Source organism: Bactrocera oleae, chromosome 4 (assembly GCF_042242935.1).
Source record: "Bactrocera oleae isolate idBacOlea1 chromosome 4, idBacOlea1, whole genome shotgun sequence".
In the NCBI taxonomy this organism is placed as follows: domain Eukaryota; kingdom Metazoa; phylum Arthropoda; class Insecta; order Diptera; family Tephritidae; genus Bactrocera; species Bactrocera oleae.
The window spans coordinates 31,156,167-31,173,945 of NC_091538.1; the positions used below are offsets into that span (position 1 = coordinate 31,156,167).

A 17,779-nucleotide genomic window follows, 5' to 3' on the forward strand; every position below is an offset into this window, starting at 1 on the left:
TCAACATTTATCATTTTATTTATATGTTTAATTAAGTGTCAAAAGGAATTAAAATTTTCTCCGTGTATACTGATTTGAATAAAGCAATAAAGTTTATTACTCTTTTCGGTAAATAAGTATTTGTTATTTATAATATATTGGTAAAACATTTATTAATACAGTTTCGTATTTACTTGCAATATTACTATTGTTTTTATTAGATATATATAGTTGTTTTTTCTTTTTTTGAAATGGATATTAAATAACTTTATTAGGTCCCAAAGTAGGGTATAAAGTTACAGAATTATTAATTGCCGTTTGTGTATATAAATGTGTATATATACGTATGTATGTAGGTTCGCACAGCGAAGAGAGCGCGAAAGCGAAATGAACATTATGGTATTCACCCGTATGCGTACCGCCGCGTAATTGAGATGGATTTAAATAAAGAGAGGAATAATAAACGAATCTTCAACCGAAGATTATGCGGTGACATTCCGTTAATAGATTTAGAAAATTTGGAACTTCATTTGGAAAATTTACGCTTTAATTTTCGTCAACAACAGTACCGATTCATTCAATAGACATCAGATCGCCTAACAATAGTTTTATCTGGATATTAATTTCGTCTACACATAAATTTGTTAGTTACAATATAATCTGATTACCAAGCCAGTTTTGATATAATTAATAAATTTTCCACGTAAGCAACAGCGCAGAAATTGTATGACAGTTTAACGAATTGCGTATTTGGTTGTAGTTCTATTCTACCGTTCTTAATATTTAGTTGTTGCTCGGGAAATATGTGTGCTACTGGATCATTTCGGAATTGTATGCGCATGTTTATGGCCAATCGAAGTTTTTCAACATTTCGCTTAAATTTTTAATGGTTGTATAAATTTGCGTGAATCTCAGTGACTGAAGTAGAGCAAGGAATGACCGGCAAGGTCTATCGAAACTTAGCAAAAAAAAATTGTCATTGCTTTTAAAATCTTGAATTGTTCTGTATAATACTTCAAGGAAATATTTGTGAGCCATTGTGCACTTAATTTATGATTGAACTGTTTCGCAACACTTTAGCTATTCCGCTATTTTTATACTCTTGCAACATATTGCTACAGAGTATCATAGTTTTGTTCATCTAGCGGTTGTTTGTATCATCTAAAACTAATCGAGTTAGATAAGGAATTTTATATATACATGCAAATGAACAGGATGAAGAGATGAGTTGAAGCCCGTGTGACCGTCTATCCGTCCGTCCGTCTCTGCAAGCTGTAACTTGAGTAAAAATTGAGATATTTTGATGAAACTTACAGATATTTCTGGGCGTCGTAAGACGGTTGGTATTGCAGATGGGTGCAAGCGGACCATTGCCACGTTCACAAAACGCCATTAATTGAAAACCAATAAACTGCTATAACTAAGCTCCATAATAAGATACAACACTTTTATTTGGCATAAAAAATCACATTAGGAAGGGGCATCTGAGGTTAAAATTTTTCTTCAAACCTCTCATAGGTTTAATGTGCATATCTTCTAAACCGATAAAACTATGTTAAAATTACCATATACACTCAGGACTAATATTTTTTGCACCCATATCGACAGCGTGAATAAGAGTAAAATCGGGCGATAACCCCGAACACTCCTCATACAACGGTTTTGATTAAAACTACTAAAAGTGCGATAACTCATTAAATAAATCAGTCAGAGACGTTGAATTTTACACATAGGATGACCCAATTAATCTTTATAGGAGACAAAAAAAAATTGGAGAAGAGGGGTTGCATCGCTCACCTTTAGGGGAAACCCCATATCTCTGGACCTGCTCGACCGATTTCAATCATATCAAAATTGGGTATATAACGTTCTAATAACATTCCTATGTTACAGTGGAAAAATGGGCGAAATTAGACTACAACCACGCCTACTTCCCATATAACACAATTTTAATTTCCATCTGATTCTCGCATCGATCTTTTGATATTTTAGTTAAATTAAGTGGGCAACTTTTCTTAAAAATTATGGGGTTTAGCTCTGAATTAATAGATTGGAATTGGTCAATAACATACCTTGGTCTAAACCTCATATTCCTAATATGATGAATTCTGATCCTCTGTTTGACGTTTTTTCATCAACTCAATACACTTAACGGGCTTTGATTCTTGCAAGTTGCAAGAGTATAAAATGTTCGGATAAACCGAACTTTGCCCTTCCTTACTTGTTTTATGTTACATATTGCGTTTGTTTTATTATGAAACGCAATCTACTTAATTTCATTGATAAATTATCTTACTTAGTCATCAGTTAGAATCTTAAAGATAATTATAACCCTTTGTAATCTAACTATAAACATAATTTACAATAAAAAAATTTGCGACAATAAATTGAGATATAAACTAGTATAACTCTTAAGTTATATCAAAGTGAAAATTTTATTAAAAACAAGAGAATACGTTAACTTCCATAATATGCCGAAGCCATAATACTGCGCCGAAGCCATAATACTCTTTATAGGTAAATTTTTTTTAGTAACTACTATATGTATGACTACATTTGAAAACGTAACTTGTCAACGGTTTGCATCCAACGGAAAGCATTTTGCCAGTTCTTTCTAGCCAGGTCCTTTGCTATAAACAATCTTCTATTCGAATTAAGGTTAGTTATTGACATTTACATGAATTTAAATTTTTAAGCTGATTGATTGTTCACATTAAATTAATGGAAACCAAAACAAATTATAATATTTATAGAAAATAGAAAATATATAACATATATTTTCTAAAGCTTAAAAAGATTCCGTCACGATCACTATATGGTGTTTCATATGTGATACATGAGGTCATTGCAGAATCCATGTTTGCCCATACCCAATCTATAGCTGTTTCCTGTTTTGTTGTGGCGACCTTAGCCAATGAAGATTGAAATCCTAACTGTTGTAATCCAGCCTCCAAATCGTCAGTTGCTGTTAGGCGACATATGTTAAGTCACCAAGGACTACTGACGGTCCATTACACTGTACAGTTATCTGACGGATATTATTTTCTACTTGGTTTCTAAATTCCGGAAGTCTATAGCGGGGGTTCCTGTACACAAGTGATATGGAAACTGTTGAATTGTTTACGTTTAACAGTTGGTAAACGTTTGTTGAACCGGTGTCGTTCCTTGAAAATGATCCTTCTGATAGGCCTGGGCACCTATCTTGCTTGTAGTATATTATAAGGCCGTTGGCAGGGCGTCGTCGAGATGACCTTGTTTCTCCAGCAAGGCGTGCAATAACATTGTAGCCTTCTATGGGAACTTCTTCTTGAGGTAAGGCCCAGGTCTCAACAAAGCACATAATATCAGCAGAACAAATCAGCTTCTCTGATCTGATATCTTCAATATGCTTGTTTAGGCTCCTGACATATTGATAATAAATATCCAGGCGTTGCTCCGATGTCCCTTTTATATATAATCCATTGGCACTTGTGGCTCTGCTACATCCTATATATAAAGCTGATCTGCTTACTCAACCCTCTAGATGAACAGCAACTTGTGTGTATGTTCCACCTTGACTTATATGTATCGTGATGAATTCAGCTGGTATGACGGGGAACTGTCTACGTTCTATGGTTATTTGCTCATTTCGCTTGTATTGGAATGATCGGACCACGCTCATGATTGGTGTCTAATCTGCATTGCGATTGTAAGGCTGCTTAGAACGTGCAAAGCTTCCAACTCTTGATTCTGCGAACTTTATCCATAGTCGCACCACTGAACTTTCAGATCCATGTGATTCGCAATCAACCTGCATTAGTTCCCCCGTAGCATCGAGACCATCACTTATGCTTATGTTGATTGTCACCATATATTTGATCGAAGTCTTGAGCTGCAATATATAAAGTATTCCTTGTGTTTGCGATGGCTTAAAAGACTTCACAGCTTCTAAAATGTTTGCCCTGCTGCGTTCTGTTAGGGAACTTGACACACTCACCTTTTTTCACTTGTTTTCACTTTCAGTCACCAAAAACCAAACGGACACGGTCGGTACGGCTTATATAAAAAAATATACGGGCGGAAAATTTTGACGTCTCGATCGCTCGAATTGCTAACGAAAAAGAAAAGAATATGGCCCTCTGTTAGTCTCTTTTGAGTGTTGGGTTGTGTTGAGTTGTGGTGTGATGAGATGTGTATGTGTGGGTAGTCTGAGTGGTGTGATGTCTGGTTGTGGATCGTGTTGATGTGGTGTGTTGGCGCGCAGTGGCGTGTATGGAGGGGGGAGGCGTAACTCATCTAGCCAGTCATCGTGTTCGCCAGTTTAGTTATATTAAAATCGTTTGCTCCAGGATTTGAATAAAATAGATGGATGGCTTCGTTCGGTATCGCACTAGAGGTATTTTCTCTGCTTTTGATTAATTGGGTGTCAGCGTGTGTCATATTTCCCTATGACATGTTATTTAAAGTGATGGCAAATGCTTGATCTTCACGCTGGCGCATTATTTCAGTGAGCTCAAAGTACTGAAATTGATCCCAAGGCGGTATTTCTGTAATTGTACTGTTATGATTATTTCTTTTCGGCGCAAATATCCATCGATCTTCTACTGGCGGCAGCTACTTTAAGTCACCAAACACGATAATTGGTATGCCTCCGAAGTAAGCGATGCTCCTGAAAATTTGCTTTAGTCTACAATCTAAATATGCAAACATCTTTGCTCTAACCATTGAAATTTCGTCAATTATAATAAGCCTAATATCTATGAGATTGGCATGAATAGTGTTTAATGTGTCACTATTCAGTGACCGAAGATCGGCAGAAGACTGGTTGACGGGAAGTGAAAAAACCGAAGAGTTAGGCCTCCAATTCCCAATGCTGCTTTGCCAGTGGGTGCGCCGAGTAATACCTTGCCTGTTTCGGGGTTGGTTCCTGGTACACTATTAGCACGCAATGCCAACGACCGATATATAGTCGTTATAAGCCCACTCTTGCCTACTCCAGCACTGCCTCCGACATATTCGAAGAATGTGTGGCTTTTTTACAGAAGAGCGAAGAGCATGCTTGTATCCTTCAAAATCAGTGTTGATTCGCTCATCCGCCAAAAAATTTTCGGAGCAGTTCAACCGTGATATTTCTTCCTCTGGGAGATCCGTTAGAGTTCACAGTTCCTTTTTTTTTTGGAATTGAACTTTGTGGATATGGCATGTTGAATCGGCACACTTGTTTTGCAATGAAACTCTCTTAGGCAAGCTCGACCATGTCTGTGTTTTTAATGCTGAATGAATTTCAGTAAGTTCAAATCATCCCCATCGGTTGTGATGTGTGGATTGATGAATGTTTCAACATCATTTGTGTTGATGATTCCATCACTTTCCAATTGTGGTGCGTTACTTAGCCAGTACATGCTATGACAATGTGGTGATCCCCTATGCTGGAATTCAATTCTGTAATAGTAACGGACAACTAAATGCTCTCCAAATAGTTTGCAATAACTTTAACATTTGGCGGAATCGATTGTAGAAATACCTGGAACATGTAACTGAATCTGTCCTTATCAGCCTCGCCTTTTCAGAGCTTGATGGAGCAGTAGCTTCCTCTTCCGAAATGTCTTCTTTATTCACCAGTTTGTTCAATATGACTAACAACACAGGCCATTTTGTTTCTTCAGCAGACATTGTGATAAAAAATGTTGACAATCATAGCTAAGCCTTTCATCTTTTCAGCCTCCCAATGTGCAGGTGACGATCGAAGTCCTTTGAGACCATGATAGCCGTCATCAGGTTGCTGACAAAATTTTCATCATTCACATTTGCAGCAGTTATATTTCTCGATCCAGACTTTTTACGCAGGCAAATGGAAATTGAATTTTTATTGCGCTCCAACTCGTAGAACATATGTATAAATATACAGGAGCACGTCCACGTGCACACAACTCCGGTAATAGCGTCGTATTTCAGAACGTGCAATTTTACTGTCAGTTGTTGTGGATGCCCTCTTCTTTCCGCAGTAAATCGTTGGATACGACAATTCCTGAGCATCGTCGTCGGTGGTAATGTCCCTGGGGCATCTACCCTGTTCTGGTGCCATTGCAACCCGTTCAATGGATCGATTTTCAATGGGTTCATTGTCCATTAAAGTCTCCTGACCACCTGGATTCCTCTTCCATTTCAGGCGATACATTTTTCTGACGGACATTCTCTTACTTCTACCTCATCTGCAGGATCCGTAATAAATGGCACAGTTTCCTCGTTCCCAACATTTGCTAGCCAATCACTTGACATTTGTATATTATGCTTGACGTAGAGCTCTATACCCAGCAGATAGTTTAGTGCCTCCAAAATCTTTGCTGGTCGTACTGTCTCCGTCATAAAATTTTGCTCATATTCCAATCTACGTTTCAAGTGCACTTGAATAATATGGCTGTTGTCAAATCTTCGTGGCAGCATGGTGACTGTCTCTACAACAGAAATCGGGATATTTACCACTGCTCCACGAATAGCACATTGTCGTTCATATCCTAAGGAGATGATTCACATAAATGGGATCCTTGGTGATAACAGTCCAGTGTTCCTTCCAGACACGTTAAATCCTGAAGGCATTCCGGAATATCAGGAAACTCCAATCCTACCAGAGGCAGATATTTGGTATCTTGTTTTTCCTAACAATAAGATAGTATGCGTTGCAAAAGTTGTACCTTTTGTTCGAAGACGGAAATTTTGATGATAGATAAAACCCTTTTGTAGCATCTTCTGAGCGTGCAAATTTTGTTGAAGTCTGACATTTTTCTTGTTTTTTGACTTGGTGAGGGAACCAAGTGCCACCGCAATATACGCATATTTCAGTGGGTCCTTTCTTTATCAACAATGCGTACATAAATGCTGCATCTCCGCTGCTCTATATTCAGGACGTATTGCGTTCCTGCTCTTCAGTTCTATATTCCGATCCAAGCGCTTATTTGAACGACCCACTGTGTTGAGCTCCTGCTCCGCTGCGGTAATTCTGCAATATAGTCGGCGTACCTCTGTCTATTATTTTCCAAATTTTGACTATATTGTTGTCGGCTTCGATTCAGAGCATTGCGACGTCTTTATTCCTGCGATTGTCTAGATACTCTTGGCATTTTTATAAATTAAATATATTTATACAAATAAAAAGTATACTAAAAATAAACAGTGAGAAAATAATAATATAATAAAAATAATGCTTATTATGAAAAAATAATAATATAATTAAAATAATACTTATTATGAAAAAATAATAATATAAATAAAATAATGCTTATTACTTAAAAACGATTTTTTTCGTTGTTTTAAAAGTTGTTTGCCTTGTTGAACGTTTAAGCTGCTCGCGTAAACTGAAGTCATCCGATGTGTTGGGCCCTAATTATTGAATATTTTAGAGCCCGACTTCACATCTGTAAACTTGTTTGCCCTTCTAGGTGTCAGCAACTTTCGTAGGAATACTAATGTGTTAATTACAAAAAGTGCATTGTAGAGGTTCTGTTTTACGTAGGTTATACTTTCCACCTGCCCTGCGAACTACTTGTATGTTTACTTTCTACCTACTCTTTTACCTAGGTTTTGCTTTGTACCTACCCATCAGTTAATTAGGGTTTTAAAACTGAATAATTGTCTTTACAAAGGTAGTTCTCTATTATTATTAATAAATAATAATATATTCTATTTTTGCTCCTTACTCTTATGTATTTATTCTTAACATAATTTTCTACTTTACAAATTTATTTAGATCGATCAGTTTGTATGGCAACTATGTGATACACTAGTCAGATCTGAAAAATTTCTTAGGATATTTTATTGTTACCGTGGCCAATAATCCATGCCAAATTTCATCAAATAATTTTAGTGGAAATATTAAGGCGTTAATAACAAAAGGGGCATTATCGAGGTTTTTTTACCTAGGTTATGCTTTCTACCTACGCTTCGAACTATGTTTATTTCCTATTTTACCTAGATTTTGTTTTGTACCTATCCATCAGCTAATTAGGGGTTTAAAACAGAATAATTATCTTTACAAAGGTAGTTCTATAGTGATCCGATATCGGCGGTTACGACAAATGAGCAGCTTCTTGGCGAATAATTATACCCTTAACAGGGTATATTAATTTTGCCACGAAGTTTGTAACATCCAGAAGGAAACGTCAAAGACTCTAAAAAATATATGTATATGTAAAGGATCGGTATGATGAGCTGAGTCGATATATACGCGAACTGGTCACTCAGTTTTTGATATTTTGATTTGAAATTTTGCACACGTCCTTTCCTCTTCAGGAATCTCTCATATGCTCACTATAGCATATAGCTGTCTACAAACTGGCAAGATATCTTCACGAAATTTGGCACGAATTATCAAAGGCAAGGGTTAAATCCTCGAAAAAATTGCCATATAAAATGAACGATCAAAATCTAGTCCTTGTATGAAAACTTTTTTAATTGATGAGATATTTGAGCATGGATTATTATCCAAAGCAACGATAGAATCTCCAAAGAAATGGTTCAGATCGGACTACTGTAGCACATAGCTGTCATACAAACTGACCTATCAAAATCTAGATAAAACTTATACTTTGCTTAAACAAATGAAAGGTATAATATGAGCTTTTTTGCAACCGAAGTTAACGATTTCTGTTTCTTATATATATTATATATACACACTAGTATATCCGGATACGCGTTGAATTAAAAATTTTTGTATATGGGAAGTAGTTGTAGTTTTCGCATATTGTAACCGAAGGATAGGACCATAATGTTATCCACCATATTTGGTTGAAATCGGTGGAGTCATTCTTGAAACATGGGATTTAAACAAAATGAAGACGGTACCTATAAAGCTTTTCAGTAGCATCTTGGATGTAAAATTTAATGTTTCTGACGCATTTATTTAGTAAGTTACCGCACCGTTTAGTAGTTTTCAACATAACCATTTTATGGGGAGATTATCATCTAAGTTAACCCCTTTTCACAGAACATAAAGAAGTACTAGTAGAATTCCTACCAATAAGTTTAGTTAAAATAGTTTAATTGGTTTGTGAGATATGCTAATTAAACTTATTAAAGGGTGTGCTCATGACAACTTTTTTAAAAATTTAAGCCCAAAGATGCCCCTTTCTACTGCGATACCTTGTACCAAATAACCGGATTGTATCTTAATCTGGAGTTTAGTTATATCCTACCATATGGTTTGTCTCGATTAATTTTAGGTGTAACAAGCAACCGTTAGATGTGAAAAACTATTGTATTATACTTTATAGCAAAATGTTCCGAAAGTGAAGAAACGACGAACCACAATCGAGCAGCGGAAACTAGTTTTCAATCGCTATAAAAATTAAAAAAATCTGAAAACATAGGTAGAAGTATCAGACACGATGTCATTTTTGGACGATAGATATGAGTTCGTTGAATATCACTTAATGCCGGTTTGATATAAAATTTTACCTGAGATGTAGCAACGTTCCGATGTAAATCAGCAATTACTTTTATTATGTACAAGTTGTCTGGAGGCCTCTTTCAATCTGCTCTGCTTAACAAGACATTTCTTAAATTTTTCTTTTACATCCGATAAGTCTTTGGGCGCAAGTTTATATGCCATATCGTAAAAATAAAATCGGAAGTACATTGAATCTGTGTGCACCAGATGGTTCTTGGAATTAAATCCGAATCCACCAATTTCTCTAAATAATATGGTACAACAAGTCGGTGCAGCAACAAAAATAGATCTTCAAATAGTTTAGTAGGTTCAACGTTATGACTTTCAAAGAGATTGCAACATAACAGAAATATGACAAATCATCAGAGCGTAAAACGATGAGAGCTATCCAACATTTTGCTTCGCTTTGCTTTACCACGCCTCGATGTGAACGCAATCTCTAACGTATTTTTTATATTTTTCAGTAAAAAAAATTAATATTCAATGTAAAGTATCCTTAAAATATAACACCCATAAAAAGATCCCATTAGAGTCTTTTAACCCCTAAATTTAGGGGGAATACTCCAAAGTTGGTAACACTGATACTGGCCTGCACGTTATTAATTAGCTACATAATGAATGAACAAGAAATTCGTAAGATATCTCTTTAAAAGTTGAAGAAGCGTTTGTTGATAGCAGTAATAGGGACTTAGATGATGATTCAGGGTAGTTTTTATGGACAATACGCTTTTGCAGTGATACCATTAATGGTAATCGGACCACTGCCACGCTCACAAAACGACATTAATCAAAAACAAAGAAATTGTCATAACTAAGCTCCGCAATAAGATACAAGACTGTTATTTCGTGCACAAGATCGCATTATGGAGGGGATTCTGCAGTTTAGATTTATTTTTAAACGTGGGCGTGATTCCGCCCCTAATAGGTTTAATGTGCATATCTTCTAAACCGCTCAAGCCAAAATAACAAAATTCACTGAGAACAAATGTTTTTAGCACCTCTATCGACAGTGTGAAAATTTTGTTGAAAACTACTAAAAGCGAGATAAATCAAGCACTAAACACGCCAGAGACATTAAATTTTATCTCTGGGATGGTATGAGATGACCTTATAGGAACCGCGTTCAAAAGTGGGCGTGGCACTGCCCTAATGGAATGATTTTCAAACTACTGGCTGACTTTATATTGCAAATTTCAGCAAATAAGTAAGATACCTTAGCGAAAATTACGGGAAGTATAATATAGGATATACTAAAGTTTGTGAAATTGGTTCAAAAATTACCCAAACTATCATATTATATATAACATATGTATATTGATTTTCTTTGTTATAACAAACCAAATGGACCTGAAGGTATTTCCCTGGCTTTGATCCTGGCAAGTTGAAAGAGTATGAAATGTTCGGTTACACCTGAACTTAGCTTTTCCTTACTTATTTTATTTAGTTTTAAACTGACGCAATGAAATGTTCTTTTATTAGTTAGATACAATATTATAATACTATTAATGAAAGTATTTTATCTTTTTTTTTGTTTTCAACAATTTAAAAAAGCTAACTAGAATAAACTTGTAAGGCTTTATCTAAACTCTAATAGTTCTTGTATTTGTTATCAAAAGCATTTGATTAAAATTCGTTTTTAGTCAAAATCATATATGTTTTTATTTATTAAAAACTTCATTAGATTTTTATACTCTCGCAACTTGTTGCTACAGAGTATAATAGTTTTGTTCACCTTGATCAGGATGAAGAGACGAGTTGAAATCCGGATGACTGTCTGTCCGTCCGTCCGTCTGTCCGTCCGTCTGTCCGTCTGTCCGTCCGTCCGTGCAAGCTCTAACTTGAGTAAAAATTGAGATATCTTTATGAAACTTGGTAGACATGTTTCATGGTACTGTGAGACGGTTGGTATTGCAGATGGGCGTAATCGGACCACTGCCACGCCCACAAAACGCCATTAATCAAAAACAAATAACTTGCCATAACTAAGCTCCGCAATAAGATACAAGACTGTTATTTGGTACACAGGATCACATTAGGGAGGGGCATCTGCAGTTAACATTTTTTTTTTTAAAGTGGGCGTGGTCCCGCCTCTAATAGGTTTAACGTGCATATCTTCTAAACCGCTCAAGCCAAAATAACAAAATTCACTGGAAGCAAATGTTTTTAGCACTTCTATTGACGGTGTGAAAATAGTTGAAATCGGGTGGCAACTCCGCCCACTCCCCATATAACGGTACTGTTAAAAACTACTAAAAGCGCGATAAATCAAGCACTAAACACGCCAGAGACATTAAATTTTATCTCTGAAATGGTATAAGATGACTTTATAGGAACCGCGTTCAAAATTAGACAGTGGGCATGGCACAGCCCACTTTTAGGTGAAAACCCATATCTTGAGATCTGCTTAACCGATTTCAACCAAATTCGGTGCGTAACGTTCTTTTTATGTTTCTATGTTATAGTGCGAAAATGGGCGAAATCGGACTACAACCACGCTTACTTCCCATGTAACACCATTTTCAATTCCATCTGATTCTTTCACTTTCCACTATGCAAATCAGGTAACAATGATTATATCGGGGTAAAACTTTGCGTGAATAATGCAATTATCAGTATGCCACCTTGCGGCCAAAAATTGTCTAAATCGAACCAAAACTGTTCAAACCCCTAAGTACTAAATATGTGGACCCCAGTGCCTATAGTTGACCTTCTACCGAAAATATCAGTCAATCCACAAAGAAATCTCAAACGAGTATACCATTTGACTTTGCGAGAGTATAAAATGTTCGGTTATATCCGAACTTAGCCCTTCCTTACTTGTTTTTGTTTAGATTGTCTCATTTTTCCATTAGCTTAAGCAGAGATAGAAATTTATTAATCTTAATTAAATATCTTTATAATGTACAATATGCCTAGAAGCTTGTATACGTGGTGTATAAGTGTGTATATTTACCGGTGTAAGAGAAGTAAATAACAACAATGGTGCTGTTGAGAAGCCCAAAAGCCATCGCCATCCAAAGTTTGGGTATATTGCCAAGGCTAAAGCAATTTCAAAGCAGGCCCCCAAAGCCCAAAAGCACTGTAAATTAAAAATTAATCATAAAAATTTTTGTACAAATTTCAAGATATTTGAATTTATTTAATACTAAATTAAAATAAATAGCTCTATGGGACCAATAATTGTAAGGTATCAACCCGGCTACTACGTTAGAAAAAAATTACACTTTTCTCTGCTTGAATTATTCGTACCAATGATGCAGAGGCTTCTGCTCGATGAAGCCGACTACGCTTCTTGATATTTTCTTAAGCTAAGGTGTCTGCGAGTTGCACTAAAAATAAGCGCCTTTTGTGAATTTATAAAAAGGTTGATAGCAGAAACCACCACCATCGATTGGTTATTCGTTTGCAGGAATATGTACGAACCATTTGGTCCATTGTGTCGACTCCGCGTTTTGTCGAAATGTAGTATTTAATTATTTACGGAATTTTTTTGGATAATCTTGCGAAATATTGCTGTCATGGTGACAAGTGTTAAGCAAATAAACCATTCTGTATATTTTTGACAATACATTACAGCAGATTACTTGTCGCGAAAATTTACTTGAGTAAATTGGAAGCTTGTTGAAGCATGAACCGGCAAAAAACGTTTGTTCTTTCTCAATGTAATGACGAACTGTACAATAATATCCTACCTCTGGTGGTGGACAATAAATGACAAACACGTCATTTAGTAAGAACTATTTCAATCTGGGTTTATTTTACTATTTTCATCGCTTATATACTATTTTATGTGTATTGTATTGCATAGATAATATTGATATATTTATTTATCTGCAAGTAAACTAGGTACATATGTTTGTATTGTTAAATGTTTAATTTTTCTTTGGTGTTTGTTTCTGCATATATGTTTTATATTGTCATGTTCAAAGATATTTGAACATATCGCCGAGGACAAAGGTAATTATTTAAAATAAGTGGACTATATGTTAATAATTAGGATTATTAGGATAGTTAGGTTTATATATGTTATTTTACTAACACTAATAAAGATTATTTATGTTGCTCCGCACCACTAAATGGCGCCCCTTGGCCTTAACGCCAGTTATATTTAAACAAATAGTTTTTTTTTGCTTTAGCAGTTCTAATGCAAGTATGTATATGACTCGCAAAAAAATTATCAGTTCCCATATCTTCCAAGTTATAAGGATATTAAGTTTAAAACAACTCGTTTTCGACTCGGCTCATTCGTGCCATATTTCCCAGCTTTACTAAGCATGTGTACTTCGAAATAAAATCTACCTTGGAAAGCAATAAGCTGTTCGTCAATCGTTATATATTTGCATTTGGAACGTAAGGCAGTTGCAAGTTTTGAGTTTATTGCTCATAACATTTGCGAACAGGAGCAAGTTTATCTCCTCTTTGTTCTGATGTTCTTATGTGCCTATCATCAAATGCTAGTTCACGATAAATATTGCTAAGTCGCTCCAAAGACATGTTGACTGTAAAAAAAGATGTCCATTAAATTCATCCCACAGGAAATTAAGACTTTCACCATATGAGCGGTAAATGCCTAAAAGGAAACATGTGCATTATATAATTATTGTATAAGAAATAATAGAAAACAATAAGAATAGTGTAAATAAATACCAATAAGAATAAGAAGTTTCAGGTAAGCATCGAACTCAATTTCATCCATGGCTTGAAAACCTTCGAAGACAACTTTGTAAATTATATCCCTTTTCATATCTTCTGTAAGGCATAGATCAGAAGTATCACGAATTTGCGAAATACGATGAATAGCATAAGAAATTAATCCAGCCTTATTGTAAACTTCGCGTGAATAATTCATTTCGTACTAGGAATTTCGTGTGAAATATTTGAACTTCGATTGTGCTATTGTGAACCTCGGCAAGCTGTCACATATGTTTTAGTTTTCACTTAGTGGCATTGAAAAAAAACTTTGTAAACTTATAAAGTCAATTATGCGACGGTGTTAGCTTAAAAGTGTGTTTTTATTTTTAATTATATATCATGCATATCTTTTTTGATCTAATAGGTATTAGATGCATAAATTATGCAGATAACATTTTTCGCATGTATTGGTATATTTGAAGGAAGTTTAAAAAACTTCTTGAATGGCCGCACATTTGACAGCAAATTGAAAATCGTTGGTAGGTTTTGTTTTATTCTGAAACCGATTTCGATGGTATGCCCCTTTGATATTGGAAGAATCGTGTAACTTCATTCAAAATCGTGTTTTCCTCTTTAAAACCCTTTTCTATATCAGGATTTTCGGCCTTACTGTTGACCAAAACGGCTACTATATTTTGTAAATAGGCCTTAGTTCATAAACGAAGTGTTTAAAATCAAGTAAATAATTAGTAAAATATGCTTACATTTTACTGATAGTTGCTTACCGCAATGAATTTTCTAAACAAATTTCATTGACTCACATGAAAAAATAACTTATACGAATAGAGAAAATTTTCGAATATGGGAAATTTTTCCCATTTGACGTTCACGATAAGAATATCAAAATTTTGTAAATTTTTCCATTGAAAATGGCGTTCAGCCGAAGTTTGCAATAAGACTGATTTTCTTTTTCTATACGACTAAGACATTGTAATGGTGGAATTTTTGTACACTTTAACGGACGATCTTTATCAACAAATTCCGTGCCATTAGTTGTAGTCATTGCAATGACGTCCTCCGCGCTACTGGAAATCGATTGTTCTAAAGAGAAACATTCGTCTTTATCCGGTTAAAAGTTAACATCCCCATCATCACTGGATTCAACTGGCTGAAACTATATATTAGCACCGAATCAAATATTTCGCGTCGTTATTACTGGACACATCCGTTATCACTGTAAATGCATTGGCAACAATGTAAAAATTATGACGCACGTTTTGTTTACTCTTTGAATCATAACGGCATAATAATTACGAATGGTGTGTTGCAAAAAACGCCGCTACTCGATTCTCACTTGCAGTTTAGAAAATTTTAACGGAGATTGAAAATTTCAAAAATAGACATACATACATATGTACAAGTATAATACTATATATTTATTATCAGTCTTGCAAAAATGATTAAGGGCCATAATATGACCCCAACATGATATGTGTATACGTTTGCAATAAAAAATTATCAAAGACCCATATAAAATATTTTTCAAATTAATTAAAGTCAGTTTATTTCAACAATACATGCACGATTTGGATCATCAAATGAGCCCAACATAGTAGCAGGGTTAAGAAAGATTGGAAGCGTTTACTCACTCCCTTTTTTTAACCTTTGTTTGCTTATATTTATATTTATTATATATTTTGCTGTATTTTCCCATTTTGTCAAGTTCTTATTAAATGGCTCTCTTCTTATGTTAACAAACTTCACGATTATATAACTTTTAACCCCACTCTTAAGAGCGGTTCACTTCAAAAATGTTCCTGATTTTCCTACGTAATATGAAGACTCACTTTTTCATTATTATGTTATTAGTTACAACTTTTAAGGGTTTTGGCCGACATGTTTGAAAATGTATTTTTGTTCGGACTTTTACACTCTCGCAGCATGTTGGTAAAGAGTATTGTAATTTTGTTCAACTAATGGTGGTTTGTAACAATTGGAGTTTTATATATAATATATGTATACATGATCGGGACGACGAGACGAGTTAAACTCCGATTGACTGTCTGTCCGTCCGCCCGTCCACCCGCCCAAGCTGTAACTTCAGATTTGACTTGAAAACTCTAATTTGGTACAGTGGGTCAAAGTAGGAAGTGCGTAAAAACATTGTTGAGCTAAGCAATGCCAAAATTTAACGCCAGATATTCTCCTATCACCAATATATGTGATCCATTTTAACTTTCCATCTGACTTTAACCCGCTTACGTTGGTTAATATGTGTATGAAAGTGGGCAACTTTTCTAAAAAAATAATATTGTTTAGCGCTGAATATAAATTAAATTTGTCTCTACCTTGCGCTAACCTTATATCCCTAATCTGGTTGAATTTTTTCTCATATACCCAATATATTAATTTAATGGCTTTGTTTGAGTTTATATCACTTATATCCCATTTTAGTTAATTACGTTGATGTTAATATAAATATGGACATGGAGAAAGATGTAGTAATCATCTTGAGTGAGTCTATGACCTAGAATATGCATAAGCTAATAAGGTATCAATTTTGATTTTACTCCATTTACATTTTCTTCGAATAATGCACATTAAATTCTTTCGCAACTATACTCTCGCAACAGAGTGTCGCTACAGCCTTTATGGTTTTGTTCCCCTACCGGTTGTTTGTAACACCTACAACAAATCGACATAATATAGAGTTATATATTTATAAATTGTCAGGATTGCGGGACGAGTTGAAATCCGCGTGACTATCTGTCCGTCCGTACAAGCTGTAACTTGAATAAAAATTAAGATATTTTCGAGCAAATGTTCGCATATTCGGTGTCTGGGGACTCGAACAGTTATAGTGCGATGAGGTAATTTTTGGTCACAACTTTAAACGCCCTATTGGTGCAAAGTGTTATCCCGATACATTCATTATTGCTTGATTTGCATACAGGAAAGTGAAAGAATCAGACGGAATTTAAAATTGTGTCATATAAGAAGTAAGGAGTGGTTGTAGTCTGATTTGGCCCATTTTTGCACCGTAACATGTAAATGTCAGTAAATGTGAGCGGTGCCACGCCAATCGTCCAATTTCGACACCAGCTCCTATTAAACCTTTTAGTACCATACCGGTAGTAAAATTTAATGTCGCTGGCGGATTTATTTATGGATTTAACGCACTTTAAATAGTTTTTAACAAAACCCTTATATTGGAGTGAGCGAGGTCATTATCCGATTTCATCCATTTTCACGCTGTCGGTAGGAGCGTGTGTACGAAGTTTCATCAAGATGTCTAAATTGTTACTCAAGTAACAGCTTGTACAGACGGACGGACAGACAAACTCAACTCGTCTTGTCATCTTGATTTATATACAAGTATGTATATGTACAAGTATATAACCCTTATCTATTTCTTTTAGTTTTAAGTGATACAAACAACCGTTTATTGAACAAAACTCCAATCTTACTAGCGACAAGCCTTACTTATGACAACCATACTTCCCGAGCACAGGAAACAGAATAATCGTAAAATCTACAATTTAAATTATGGTTGGTTTGAAAGTTGTGTGCGCTTGAAATGAAAAAATACTGTTTTTGGTACGAAACATATTTTTTATATCTCCCTTAACTTCAATACACTTATTCCAATGATCTTCCAATAATTTTATGTCATCTCTATAATGACTTTCCGGAAGCTTCTTCATTCAACGAAAAACGTTTTCCACGAAGAAATTGTTTCAGGTTTCT

General features: G+C 35.1%; 1 protein-coding gene across 5 annotated transcripts in view; it reads right to left on the reverse strand.

The window, feature by feature from the left end:
- LOC118680134 (synaptic vesicle 2-related protein) overlaps positions 1 to 17,779 on the reverse strand; it is a 337,472-nt gene that overhangs the window by 100,081 nt on the left and 219,612 nt on the right. For 4 of the 5 annotated variants that reach the window (XM_070109220.1, XM_070109221.1, XM_070109219.1 and 1 more), the window contains exon 6: positions 12,354 to 12,479. The exons of the other annotated variant lie outside the window; for it this stretch is intronic. In XM_070109220.1, the coding sequence (XP_069965321.1) occupies positions 12,354 to 12,479 (126 nt within the window). The remainder of the gene's footprint in view (positions 1 to 12,353; positions 12,480 to 17,779) is intronic. 5 annotated transcript variants of the gene reach the window in all.